Source organism: Sorex araneus, chromosome 6, assembly GCF_027595985.1.
Source record: "Sorex araneus isolate mSorAra2 chromosome 6, mSorAra2.pri, whole genome shotgun sequence".
Classification (NCBI taxonomy): domain Eukaryota; kingdom Metazoa; phylum Chordata; class Mammalia; order Eulipotyphla; family Soricidae; genus Sorex; species Sorex araneus.
In genome coordinates, this window is record NC_073307.1 from 151,159,210 (window position 1) to 151,172,971 (window position 13,762).

General features: G+C 36.9%; 1 protein-coding gene across 1 annotated transcript; it reads left to right on the top strand.

The window, feature by feature from the left end:
• The first annotated feature begins 10,048 nt into the window (after positions 1-10,048).
• Positions 10,049-10,984, top strand: LOC101540610 (olfactory receptor 4C15-like). Its single transcript, XM_004622069.1, has one exon. The coding sequence runs from the start codon at positions 10,049-10,051 to the stop codon at positions 10,982-10,984; it is 936 nt and encodes a 311-aa protein (XP_004622126.1).
• The last annotated feature ends 2,778 nt before the right edge of the window (positions 10,985-13,762 follow it).

A 13,762-nucleotide genomic window follows, 5' to 3' on the forward strand; every position in this document is an offset into this window, starting at 1 on the left:
TAATTGCATATGTAAGAGATCTGTTCTTCTCTTATCTCCGTTATTATGGGGTGTTTGTTTTGTTGTTATGTTTTTGTGAGTACTCTATAGATCTTGTTACATTTCCCAAGGATTTGTAGTCACAGGTTTCCTGATTCAGCTGGAGGCTTGAACACGTTTCCAAGTACTGCCATCTAGTGTGAGGCCCACAGCTGGAGTCTCAGGGCACTTACTGTGCTGGTGAATTGGAGTGCCCAGTTAACCTAAGCTGACCAGTGTCTAGGAAGGTGCCTGCATATCCTTGTTCCTGACTGTATAACATTACAAATAGATTATGGAGCCTTATCTCAGAATTCTGCCCTGTCATTTTCATAAGCAAACAGAAGTTTTATCCTTCATCAAAAAAACTATATTATATCTTGGTGTGCTCGACATTCTACTCTTGAAGTTAATAAAAGCATCTTCAAATGGAAACAAAAGCACAGATATACATTTGCCATAAAAATATAATTGCTCAGGGACATAAGATTTTGTCAACACTGTAAAAAACAAAACAGGTGAAAGTCTTTGAAATCATACAGGTGGGAAATTCCCAACCTTGGGGAGAATAAAGACGCAATTCTATAGGTTCATGATGTCTCGGGGAAAATCCCTCAATTCCACTGGGAAATAAGTCGAAAAGGAAACATTGATTTCTTATTCCCTCCTTCCCTAACTATCTTCAACACAGTGCTGCACAAGCAGTAGGGAAAACATTCTCTGCATCTTCAAATAGAGATGCTCTTCCTCTGTCTCTCTTGTAGAAATGAGATGTGGATCCAACAATCACTTGCTGGTCAGTTCATGGAGAATTAGAGATTGCCAGGACCAGAACATTCAATCAGCTGACACATGGTAAGATTCATAATTACACTTTTGTATTTTGAGGAAGAAATCCAAATTGAAAATTAGAACTTAAAACTGGAAATGGTTTAATCCACCCCTCAAAGTTAATAGAATTTTAGGTTGTAAAATTAGGTTGTAATTTTAGCTTAACTGTGCACACTGGGCTAACAAATAACCTTTCTGCCTCAGGATTGTTCACTTTGAATAGAGATTTATACAATTAAGAAGAACATCGTAACTTTTCATATTTAGTATCAATAAGGCAATATTTGAGATGATTTAAACACTAAATAAGTATTATATACAAGAAGGAAAACTTTTGGTGGAGTGATTGAAATAATTGTTATTTCAAAAGCTTAAACCTGCTTTCTATACTATGTTCATTTTCAAGTTAAATGCAAACTAGGAAAAATGTAGCGTATTCATCACTCTGTCTTTATTTCAGCAGTACTTTTTGCTTTCTGAATTTCTCATGTCTTAGGCATCCAAAGAATATTTCTCCCTACACTGATATTTTTGTTATCTGAGGCTATGTAATAAAGATTTTAATTAGAATCTTTGTGATTAATTGTGTTTATAATTTAGAGGGTATTTTATTTTTATTTTTTAATTAAATCAATATGAGACAGACTCTTATAAAGCTGTTGATGATTAGGTTTGAGATATACAGTTTTCCAATCCCCATCCCTCTACCAGTGCAAGCTTCCCAGCGTCAGTGTCCTTAGTTTCCCTCCCATCACCCCCACCCTCCCCACTATAATTTAGAGTTTCGATATTAAACTAGAATTTAACATATAAAAGCTCATGAAAATGGGACAGGGAAGTCCAAAAAATGCAATTAGTTATGTAGTGACAGTGCAGTATGTTCCAATTTAAAGAAAATTGATTTATTTTTGGCATGAATTTCATAATACAAAAAGCTGAATAGTTATACCTCAGAGTTAAGCAGGTATATTTAAATAACTGTTATCTATCAGCTATTTCTGAATCAGCTGTATCTTATCTTAATTTTTAAGTGAACTACATATCTAGCAAAAACTAAAATAAAGGTAGTCCATTCATTGGGCTGGAGTGATAGCACAGCAGTAGGGCATTTATTTGGCTTGCAGGCGGCCAACAGAGTTTGATTCCTCCGCCCATCTCAAAGAGCCTGGCAAGCTACCGAGAGCATCTTGCGTGCATGGCAGAGCCTGGCAAGCTTTCAGTGGTGTATTAAATATGCCAAAAACAGTAACAACAAGTCTCAAAATGGAGATGTTACTGGTGACCGCTTGAGCAAGGGGATAACAGTGACAGTGACAGTGACAGTGCATTCTTCAAAAGTATAGATATGGAAAGTAGGAAATGTATATTAAACATTCCATTGATACTAAGAACATTATCATTGAAATATGAAGGTAAATTAGCAAAACTATATCCTAAGCAAATAAAATAATATGAAATCTCAAAAGAATAGAATTCTGAGGTGATCATAAGTCTATGATGCCTACGTCTATTCTAAATGTGTAAGTCTAGTTAGACGTAAAAATCTTTTTGAATCAAGTTATAAAACTGGCTCAAAATACGATATATTTATGGGAATTTTGGAGAGATATTAATACCATTTTTAATATCAAAATAATATCAATTGAATATGACTCATACATGTGTATCATACATGAAAATACAGTTAATTTTTACTGCATAACATAATTGAAATAAGTTGAAATCATCAATGAGACTAATTTTTTTATCTAGTGCTGAAAGTATTATATACTAAATATTAATACATGAAATTTGTATTATTTTGGGTATTTGAACTCAGGATTAGTTTTTTTTAAGGAAAATTGATAACAAATTATGGAACTTCTAGGGGGACAAACTGTCCATTTCATAACCTTAAGAAATAGCCAGTGGGGCCCCTAGTGATAGTACAGCAGAAAAGGAGCTAGTCTTGCGCACGCTGACTTGGATTCCATCCCCTGTATGACACACGGTCCCCAGAGTACCACCGGGAGTAATATCCAGTGCAGAACCAGGAATAACCCCTGAGTATTTCTGGGTGTCCCCCAACCCCTAAAAGAGGAAAAATTGATAGCCAGATTCCAGAGATCATGGCCTCAGGGATCCCTGAGCCACCCTGAAGGCACTCCCAGCTCATTATAAACATGGTTTTCAAGGTAGCCAAAATTAGAGAATCTTCGAGGACAAGCATGGGTTGAATAAATTTCTTCCTCTAGGGGTGTATAGATTTATAATTGATATCAAAGGGAATATAAAAATAATTATTGTTCTGTTAATTTCTTTTTCTTTTCGGTGATGCTCGGGGGTTATTCCTGGCTCATGCACTCAGGAATTACTCCTGATGGTGTTCAGGGAACCATATGGGATGCTGGGAATCAAACCCTGGTCAGCCGCGTGCAAGGCAAATGCCCTACCACCTGTGCTATTGCTTCAGCCCCTCCATTACATTTTTTGTGGAATTTTTGTGATATTTAAAAAATTTTAGCACAAGATTTTGTGTTTAGAACAGGATAAGCACCTTAGTTTCACGTTAGTTTCCAGGAGAGTGGCCTGGAGCGTGGCGGTGGCTGGGTAGTGGATCAAGCACGTTAGTTTCAGTTCTGAAAAATGATTTTACCAGGTAGACATTTTGAAGATTCATAAGCACTATGTCCTTCCTTTGAATGTTTGGGGGATGGAATCAACGAATTATGGGTTCATAATATGATTAAGAACACTTTATTCTCAGCCAAGTGATGGTACAGCAGGTAAGATGCATGTGTTGCACACGGCCAACCCTAGTTAGATGTGGGCACCCAATCTGCTGCCCCGAGTTCCACCACAGAGCCAGGAGTAAGTTCTGAACACTGATGGGCTTATATTGGTGAATGTGCATTGCTATATGCATAGCTTAATAAAAATGATGACTCCAATAGTTAACCATTTCTTTTTACTTATACCATACTAAATACTAAATATGCATAAGAATATTATTTGACTCTTGTGGATTGGGCAGTTTGAAATATGTCTCCACTGTATAGAACAGGACAGCAAGACTAAGGATTTCTTTAGTGACATATGACTATCAGCAAATAAATTCAATAATAAAATAATTAATTCAAATTACTTATAATCATTAAAGTTTTATTTGATTAATTTAATAAAATTAGTATGTTTATAAAAATATGAAATGAAGATCAATATTCTACTTGGAAAAGAGTTGCGTTAATTTTTTCACCATGCAATTTTTTACTACTATAACTTCCATTTGAAACTCAAGTACAGCGGTGCCTTGCATTTTTGTCGGTTGCCTTAGTTCTTAACTGTTATCATCCATTTTATTTCATTCACTTCTCTTTAGGCACTAGGATAAAATGATGTTTTTGTCCTTTTAAAAATAATAGTCAATATAAAATTGACTCATGGAAGAATGTTGTATTTTATTTAGACTCTTACTATCTTTGTGACATTTGTAGCATGACACAGAGTTCATTGTGTGGGCATTGCTGAGGAATCCTGTCTATATTGGATACATAATGGGCATGATTCTTAATTTATTTTCAAATAATGAAAGAAATATGAAACCAAATCAGAATGGGTAGGGGTTTTTATTAACATTGTGAGTTTTGGGGGATTATTTTATTTTTATAAAATATAAATTGTATTTGTACTATAAGCCTCATAGTTTTTACATATTAAATATAGAGGTTATTCATATGCTTATATCATAAAAATTATTGATGGTTTCTGTATTAGAGGCAGGTGAGGAAAAAACTGTTCTCTGCAGTTGTGCCTGGAAATGAACTGAGAAGTTGAAATTATTCTCTGGAAGATTAAAAGAAAATATTTCTGTGGGTAAAATATCTGACTTTCTAAATGAGAAACAAGAGAAACTTAAACAAGTAAAGGCACAGTATCATCAGCTAAACCTTTGTATTGTCCTGATAGAAAAATAATTTGAAATCATCCTTGTCATAATATATTGATAGGTGCAGGTAATTGGTACTTTACAGGAGAGTAAATTTCAAATATTTATACTTCAGGAAGTTATACTAAGTCAAGTTGGAATAAATTTCACATGTAATTTATAAGTAGTGAGTAAACCTTCAAGATTCAGCTATATTCAACATATTGCTATATGTCTTACTTGTTGTGTGAATATTCTTTCAGTCAGAGGTGCTGAGACAGAAACATGAGAGGAATTCTAAATTGGTCTGGAGGGCTACTTTTGCCAGAGCAAGCTAGTAGCCTTTCTGCCCAATATAGAATTCCTCTGGAGTTTCTATCTCAGCGCTTCTGACTGAAAGAATATTCACACAACACTTACTATGTAGTTTTGTTACATCCTTGACTTCTATATTTGGATTATAAACAGAAAAATCATCTATTCTCTGAATTTTTTGCTGAGAAAGAAGGATTCTTTCTTGTTCCTGTCTAGGTTGATCCAATAGGCAAGAACTGGGTTTGCAAAGGAAAGGTATATGTTTAACTTCCAAATCAACATCTATTTTTTTTGAAATAATACTTTATATGACACATTTTCTACAGGTAAATATGGAGAGAAGGTGTAACATTGGTAGTTTATTAAGCAATAATGCTTCAATCATTACTATTATTATTTAATTTATAAATGAGGACAGTGCTTGATAGTACTGTTTAACACTTATATTTTTTAAGTTTTAAATTAAAAATTATGTAATACATACAAACTTTTTGTTTTAATATAGTTTTATTTTATTTGAGGTGTCACAGTTTATAATCCTTTATGATAGGATTTTATGCATAACACAACCCTCACCAAACCTCGCCCTCACTCTATCTGTCATGGCCACTTCCTCCCCACCAGTTTCCCAGCATCAAGCCCCTCCTAGCTCGTTCCTCTCTCCCCTTCCACCGGCTTTCCCCTTTGGAGGCCCACTATCAGAGTTAAACTCTTATTTTCCACTGGGTATTTGTTATATGCCTAGAGCATTTCTGTATATCCCACATATAAGAGAAATCATTCTGTGTCTGTTCTTTTCCTTTTGATTAACTTCAGCCAACATGACACCCTCCAGATCCATCATGTAGCAGCTAATTTCATGATTTCATCTTTGTTATAATTCCATTGTGTATATGTACCATGATTTCTTTATCTAGTCATCTGATATTGGATACTGGGTTGTTTCTAGAGTTTGGTTATTTTAAATTTGTCTGCAATCGATATAGGAGTACAAATGTCCTTTCATTTTTTTTTTTTTGGTATTGGGGTTGATATTAAGGAGTGGAGTTACCTAGGGTTCTAGGTAACTTGATTCCTAGTTTTTTTTTTTTTTAAAGTGTCTATTGTTTTCCAGAAGTGCTGGACCAGTAAGTGTTTCCACTAACAATAAATTTTTCCTCACATCTCCAACGTCCGTGGTTGTTTTTGTTCTTTGTGATGTGTGGTAGTTTCAATGGTCTGAGATGATATCTCATTGTTGTTTTTACTTGCATTTTCATGATAATAAGTGATACATATATCCCTTGGCCTTCTGTATGTCTCCTTTGGGATTGTCTGTTTGTATCCTCCTATCCCATTTTCTTGTGTAACTATTTGTTTTATTCTTGTAAAATACAACCAGAGCTTTATGTATTGTGATAATAATCAACTATGTGAGGAATAGTGGGAAAATCATCATCATCATAATCATCATCCCGCTGATCATCAAATTTCTCGAGCAGTCTCAGTAACATCTCGAATCATCCTTGCCCTGAGATTTTAAAAGACTCCCTTTACTCGTCCTTCCCAATTATGCTGCATTGGAGGCTCTTTCAGAGTCAGGGGAATGAAGCCCATCATTGTTACTGGTTTTGGCACATGAATACACCGTGGGGAGTTTTCGAAGCTCTACCATATGGGCAGGAAACACTCGGTAGCTTGCCAGGTTCTCCTAGAGGAAGAACTAGGCTATAAATTGTCTCTGGGAGATTGGTTTTAAGTCTCTGGATGTTGGCTGTTGGTGGGATTACAAGGCGCCGGGGGCAGTCCCTGGGTGTGACCGCCTAGCTACTGGAAAATGGGAAATCTGGGCAGAAGAGGCCCAGTCCCTATCTGAGCAGGCTTGGAGGTCTCAGCCCCGGGTCCCACACACCTCGGTTCCTCTGTCGGTAACTTCATGCATGATGCTCCTGTCCGGACATGTGGAGAGGGGCCTTGAGCATGGCTGTGGCTTGGCTCCGAAGGTCTTCAGCCACAGGAGCTCTGCTCAGGGCGAGGAGGGAAACCGAAGCCCAACCCCTCCGAGGGGCCTCAGGGGAGACAGCCAGGTGCATGAGCAAGAGACTCTCTGCCAGTGGGAAAATATTCATTCTATATCTGTGGGTTGTCTTCTAACTCTTGTCCTTGTTTCTTTTGTGGTGCAAAAGCTTCTATGATGATGGTCACATTTGTTCATTTTTGCTTCTGTTTCCTTGGCCAATGGAGTTGAGTCATTGAAGCTAACATTTGATGCTATGCCATGAAACGTACTACCTATGTTTTCTTCAATGTAATTGATGCATCAGGTCTGATATCAGGTCTTTAATCAGTTTTGACATCACATTGTGGGTGGTGTGCTATCCCAACCAGTTATCCCAACACCATTTGCTAAGGAGACTTTTCTTGCTCTACTTCTTTTTTTCTTTTTACAAACATCAAATGTCTCCATACTTGAGGATCTTTCTCTCGACTTTCAATTCCATAGCATTGACTTGAGGGTCTGTCCTTAGTTCAGTACCATACCGTTTTGATGGCTATAGATTTATCACCCAGTTTGAAGTATAGGAAAGTGAAGTGTCCTATCTTCTGTTTACCTAGGATTTCTTAGGTTTATTCAGGGGGACTCATTATGCCATGTGAATTTCAGGCATGTTTAATCTATAAACACAGATTATAAACTGAAATATGTTTTTAAATGTCTTTAAAACTGTCATGGGTATTTTTATTAGAACTACATTGCATCTGCTGTGCTCTGGGAAGATTGCCATTTTGACAAATGTTGATACCTCTTATCCATGAAGAAGGGATTTTTCCATTTTCCTCTGTACTTTTCATTTCTTTTTGTAATGACATACTTTTATCTATATAAGTCCTTTACCTCTTTTCTTAAATTGACTCCCAGGTCATAGATTTTCTGAGGAACAATTGCTGAGTAGGATTAATTATTTTTTTTTACTTCTCTGTTTTATTATCAAATCTCAATCACTTGTTAGTAAATCTTTTTTTTTTTTTTGCTTTTTGGGTCACACCCAGCGATGCTCAGGGGTTACTCCTGGCTCTGCACTCAGGAATTACTCCTGGCGGTGCTTGGGGGACCATATGGGATGCCGGGGATCGGACCCGGGTCGGCCGCGTGCAAGGCAAACGCCCTACCCCTGTGCTATCACTCCGGCCCCCATATAAAATATTATTTGTTAGTAAATCTTTAGACAAGGACATAACAACTCCATGATAAGACATAATAACTTACACATAAAAATTGATTTTTAAAAAACATTGATTTTGAAGTTGGAGCTTTGTTATCTAATCAATTTTAATTCTAGATTAGTATGGAAGTTGAAGCATTTGTCTATATTTAAAAACAAATAAACACATTTAAAAATTAAGATATGGAAAATTTGCTAGTGAATTTACCTAGGTCTGACCTTTATGAGGGACCAAGAGCAGGTTGATTACTCTTTCAATTTAATCAAGAGTAATTGATGATAAGGCCTTCCATCGAGTTTTCAAGTTCTCTAACCTAACTCTTTATATTTGTCACTCCTGTTTACAATTTTTATTTTCTGTTTTTATGCTTTCCTATACTTGCGCCACTGTTTCTTTGAGCTCATTAAACATCCTCATCATGTTCTCGCGACAGTTCTTATCTGTGAGGTTCTACATCTGATTGAGTTATCCATGCTATCTTCATTTGATATGGGTGATGGTATATTTATGCTGCTTCATCTTTCTCTCTGTTGCACTCTAGGATTGAAAATTTCTAATTCAGCATTTGTGCTCTCCTGCATGGGCATGCTCCGAGTAACCAGAGAATTGCCCTCAGTTATCCAAGAAAGATACTTCTCTGTTGAAGCTATTCCAACATCTTTGGTTGTCACTCATCAATTGTTTAGAATTTTGTTCAAGGATCCCTGGAAACTTTTAGTGTCATTAACCATGTCACTACTTCAGCTGTCACTACTTCACTTTAGGGTTCTAGGATTCTACCATGGTTAACTTGTTTACTTTTTGTGGGAGTAGGTGATTGTGGCTGGTATCATGCTAAAGCTAGTGTAAGTGCCGTATGTTTGGATACTGCCAAAACACTCAGTGCACGTTCAGTGCAAATATCTCAATTTCTCACTGATAATACGCAGGAGTAAGGAAGGAGTGTGTATCTAAGGTAGGAACCACAAGTTCTGTGGGTTGTGTGGATCCCAGCAGGGTATGGCCTTTGTACTGCACTTTATATAACAGCCTTGAAGATCAAAGTGGGATCCCTGACCTAGTGGGATCCCTGGCCAAGTGGTATCCCTGGCCTGCTGCATAAGCCAGTATATGACTTCTGCTGGATTGTGAGTTCTCACCAGTTTTGTAATGTGATTTTTATAGTTATATAATTCAACATTTTTAATAGAAGTTCCCTTTCATATGGCCTGACTAATTTATCTTAAAAGTCGGACCACTTCAGACAAATCAGGAATTTGGGGGGAAGTGATGTGATTTTAAAGGGCCATTACAACTTTTTCCCATTTTGGATATGACATTCTTCTGATCAGGGACATCTGCATCTGTATGCCTATTATTACAATGTGATGCCCAACATGACACGTAAATTGATGTCCTGATTCTACAGAACTAATTCATGGGTTAAAAATCTCTTTTAACAACTTAATCTAGGAAACCATGACTAAGTAATCCAGGTTGGAAACAGAAATTAAATAGGTTCTCTAATCTGTTACATTTGGGTTTCTTCCTCTCAAGAAGCTCTCTAACACTAATTCATGACATAATAAGTAAATTTCCCCCAATCTTACACTATTGCTTTTAAGAATATTCTGTTTTTCTAGTTTCAAAAATAAAAGAAGCACTGAATAGAAAGCACCACATGGAAAGACAAATTTGTGTGTATCTATGATAATGAATTTATTCGATGTAACCTTGTCATTTTTATTGCAGGTTGTGATGACCAGTGTGGCAGCTCTGCGTGCTTTCTGGAAAATTATGCAAAATCAAAGCTTTGTCACTGAGTTTGTTCTGCTGGGAATTTCACAGAATTCAGATGTTCAGAAAATTATATTTGTTATTTTTCTATTTGTCTACATTGCAACTATCTGTGGCAACCTGCTGATTGTGGCAGCCATCATCAGCAATGCGGCGCTCCTGGGCTCCCCGATGTACTTCTTCCTGGTTTTTCTATCGTTATTGGATTCATGCCTCATCTCAGCTATTGCCCCCAAAATGATCATAGACTGTCTCTATGAGAAGAAAACCATTTCTTATGGAGGTTGTATAATGCAGATGTTTGCTGGACACTTGTTTTCTGGAGCAGAGGTGATTGTCCTCACAGCCATGGCCTATGACAGGTATGTGGCCATCTGCAAACCCTTGCACTACTCGTCCATCATGAACCCAAGGCTCTGTGGCATTTTGATGGGGGTAGCCTGGACAGGGGGCTTTCTCCACTCCATTATTCAAGTTCTCTTTACTACCCAGCTGCCTTTCTGTGGCCCCAATACCATTGATCATTTCATGTGTGACTTGTACCCATTACTCAAGCTGGCCTGCACGGACACTTATGTGTTTAGCCTTTTGGTGGTGGCCAACAGTGGACTCATCTGCATCCTGATCTTCTCCATGTTGATTGTGTCCTATGCGGTCATCCTGTTCTCCCTGAGAAACCACAGCACTGAAGGACAAAGGAAAGCCCTCTCCACCTGTGGGTCTCATGTTGCTGTTGTGGTTTTGTTTTTTATTCCGTGTATATTTGAGTATGCGCGGCCTCCAGTTTCTTTCTCCTTTGACAAAATCGTGGAGATGTTCTACACTATTCTAACTCCTTTACTCAATCCTTTGATTTATGCTTTCAGAAATAAGGAGGTAAAAAATGCCATTAGCAAATTTTGCAGTAGGTTAATGACTGTTTCTGTTGAAAAATAATTTTTTTTCTCTTAAAAACACTTTTTAATGTATGAAAATAAGTTTAAATGTAACTTCATTACATCAGAGTGTTCTCTGAGCACAAAGTGAGGAGTAAACCCTCGCACTCTCTGGTATCTGCCCTCCCCCCTCACACACACTGTAGCACTCTAGCACTATCATCCCTTTGTTCATTGATTTGCTCAACTGGGCAACAGTAAAGTCTCCATTGTGAGACTTGTTCTTACTGTTTTGGGCATATCACATATGCCACGGGTAGATTACCAGGCTCTGCTGTGCAGGCGGGATACTCTTGGTAGCTTGCTGGGCTCTCTGAGCAGGACAGAGGAATGAAACTCAGGTTGGCCACGTAAAGGAAAATGCCGTATCTGCTGTGTTATTGCTCCAGCCCTGATTTTAGACTAAGAATGTAAAAGAATCCATTTTTTAAATCAAAGCTACTTCTCTATGAACTCATTATTATCCAAAACTCCCTTTTTTGTGTGATTAGAAAGTTTTACTGAAATCACTGTATCACTGTCATCCCGTTACCCTTCAATTTGCTAGGTCATTTATTATCATGTCTAAGCATGGTGTACTCATAGGGTCTAAGACAAGATGAATTTCCGAATCATGCTTTTCTCTGTATAATAATTCACCTTTCATACTGTCAGTAAGGGTGATGAAGGAAGTAGTGTGACTCCTTTCCATAATCACCTCTCACATTATTGCTCTCATCTTGTTCTTTTTGGATGTGTATTCATGTGCATTTATTCTCAAAATGAAAAAGGATCTCTGTATTATCTTCTTTGGCTACCATCATTCAACCCTGTGATTTACACTCTGATAAGTGTAAAAGATAAAAGCACCCTCAGAATCATGGTTTTCCAAACACACAAAGTAGATTTTTATTTCTCCATTTAACATTGAAAGTTGGCATCTTCCATTTAAATAAGGAGAGTATTTGGACATTATCATTGTTTGAGCAACATATACATATCTGTACATTTTTCTCCTAACTCCCTATTAAACCCGTGACAATAATAAATCCTATGACAATTTTTAAAATTAATGGTACAGAATCAAATTAATAAATGGCAAGTGAAGAGGGCTATGTTACAATTAAAATTTATACTAGATATAGTATATAAGGACCCTTATTCGTATTATTCCATATCACTATTTTAGATATTTACAAAAGTAAAATTCAGAGTTTAGGAACATAAAACAAAGGGTATTAAAAAATTTTTGATAAATTAATAAACACGCTTTTAGCATAGAGTTAGAATTCAAAGATGAGTAGAAAATTCCTGGTCAATCTTCCTGATAACTATTTAAATTCAAAACCAACAGGAACTGTGGGAGGCTGGAGCAATAGCATAGCAGGTAAGGCCTTTGCGTGCGGCAAGCACGCATCAAACTTTGGGTCTATTCCCATCATTCCATATGGTCCCCTGAGCAACCCCAGCAGTAATTCCTGAGTGTAGGAGCCAGGAATAACCCCTGTGCATAGCCGAGTATGACCCAAAAATAAAAAAAAAACAAATCAAAAAAACACAATAGGAACTGTCTATCAGATCATATGCACTTTATACAGTAATTAATCTTTCTCAAGATAACTTTATTCTAGGGGCTCAAATGGCAATACTCATGGATTACTCCTGGCTCTGCACTCAGGAATTATGCCTAGTGGTGCTTGGGGAACCATATCAGATCATATGCTAGAAACTGATTTAACTGGGGTCAGCCACTTTCAAGTGCCCTACTCACTGTACTCTTTCTCTCTCTCTTCAGGTAAGAAAATGGTAATATCAACAGCCAGAGAAAGTGCATTTGTCCATTTAATATTTTTCACAGAAGTATATAAAATTTGTATTCTTTTTAAAATTGAATCTTATTCCATTACTCCTACTAATGAAATTAGACACAGGATTTGTTTTACTAAAGTAAAATATTTATTATTGAATAGTTACAAGAAATAAAATGGAAATAAAATGGGTTTGTATTGTATAGAATCCATCAGAGAGATAAAAATCAGATTTTGGAGGTCTCATATTGGGGTACACAACGAAATAAATGTAATGGACAATTTTTTAAAAAGTAATACAAAATGGGGACTTTGTGAACAGGACTGAAGATACTGTGTGATGAGGATGACAAATCCTTTTTTACAGAGTAATGGATATTGTTTTCCTACAGATCTGGGAACATATCCTAAATGCTAGTGAATAAAAATCATATCATAACATTTTGTGTGGCTCAGAATGAACATCTTAAGCAGGGCTTAACTTCACTTAAACGGTGCATAATAGTTCTGAATTTTTTCTGAGTTCACTTTTCATAGAATCTCTCAAGGTGTTTAGTTCTATAAATGGTGGGATAAAAATTTCCTGGCTTGTAACCTAAGTATCAGTAAGAGAGCTACCCCATCCCCCAAACTGACAGACCCAGCCCCAGCAGCTGAAAACCTCCAGAACACAACTGGTGCCATGCTCACTGTCACTCTCCACATGCTTAGGCTGAGTGAATCTATTCCTGGAACGTGCAGCTGTGACATTTCATAGGACACACCCTACCCATACTCCACGAGTATTGCACCACATTGGATGGGGTTCAAAGTAGTAGGCAATGGATCATAGAGGATGATTGATTCCTAAATTTAGTCAGATTAAACCCTGAACATCATGACTGTGGGAAAAAGAAACAAAAACCAAAATAGAACCTCATTTCTAGTACGGAAAAGTGAGGCAAATTAATGGCCATAACAGTTAAAATAGAAAAAAAGTCTTACATAGAAAT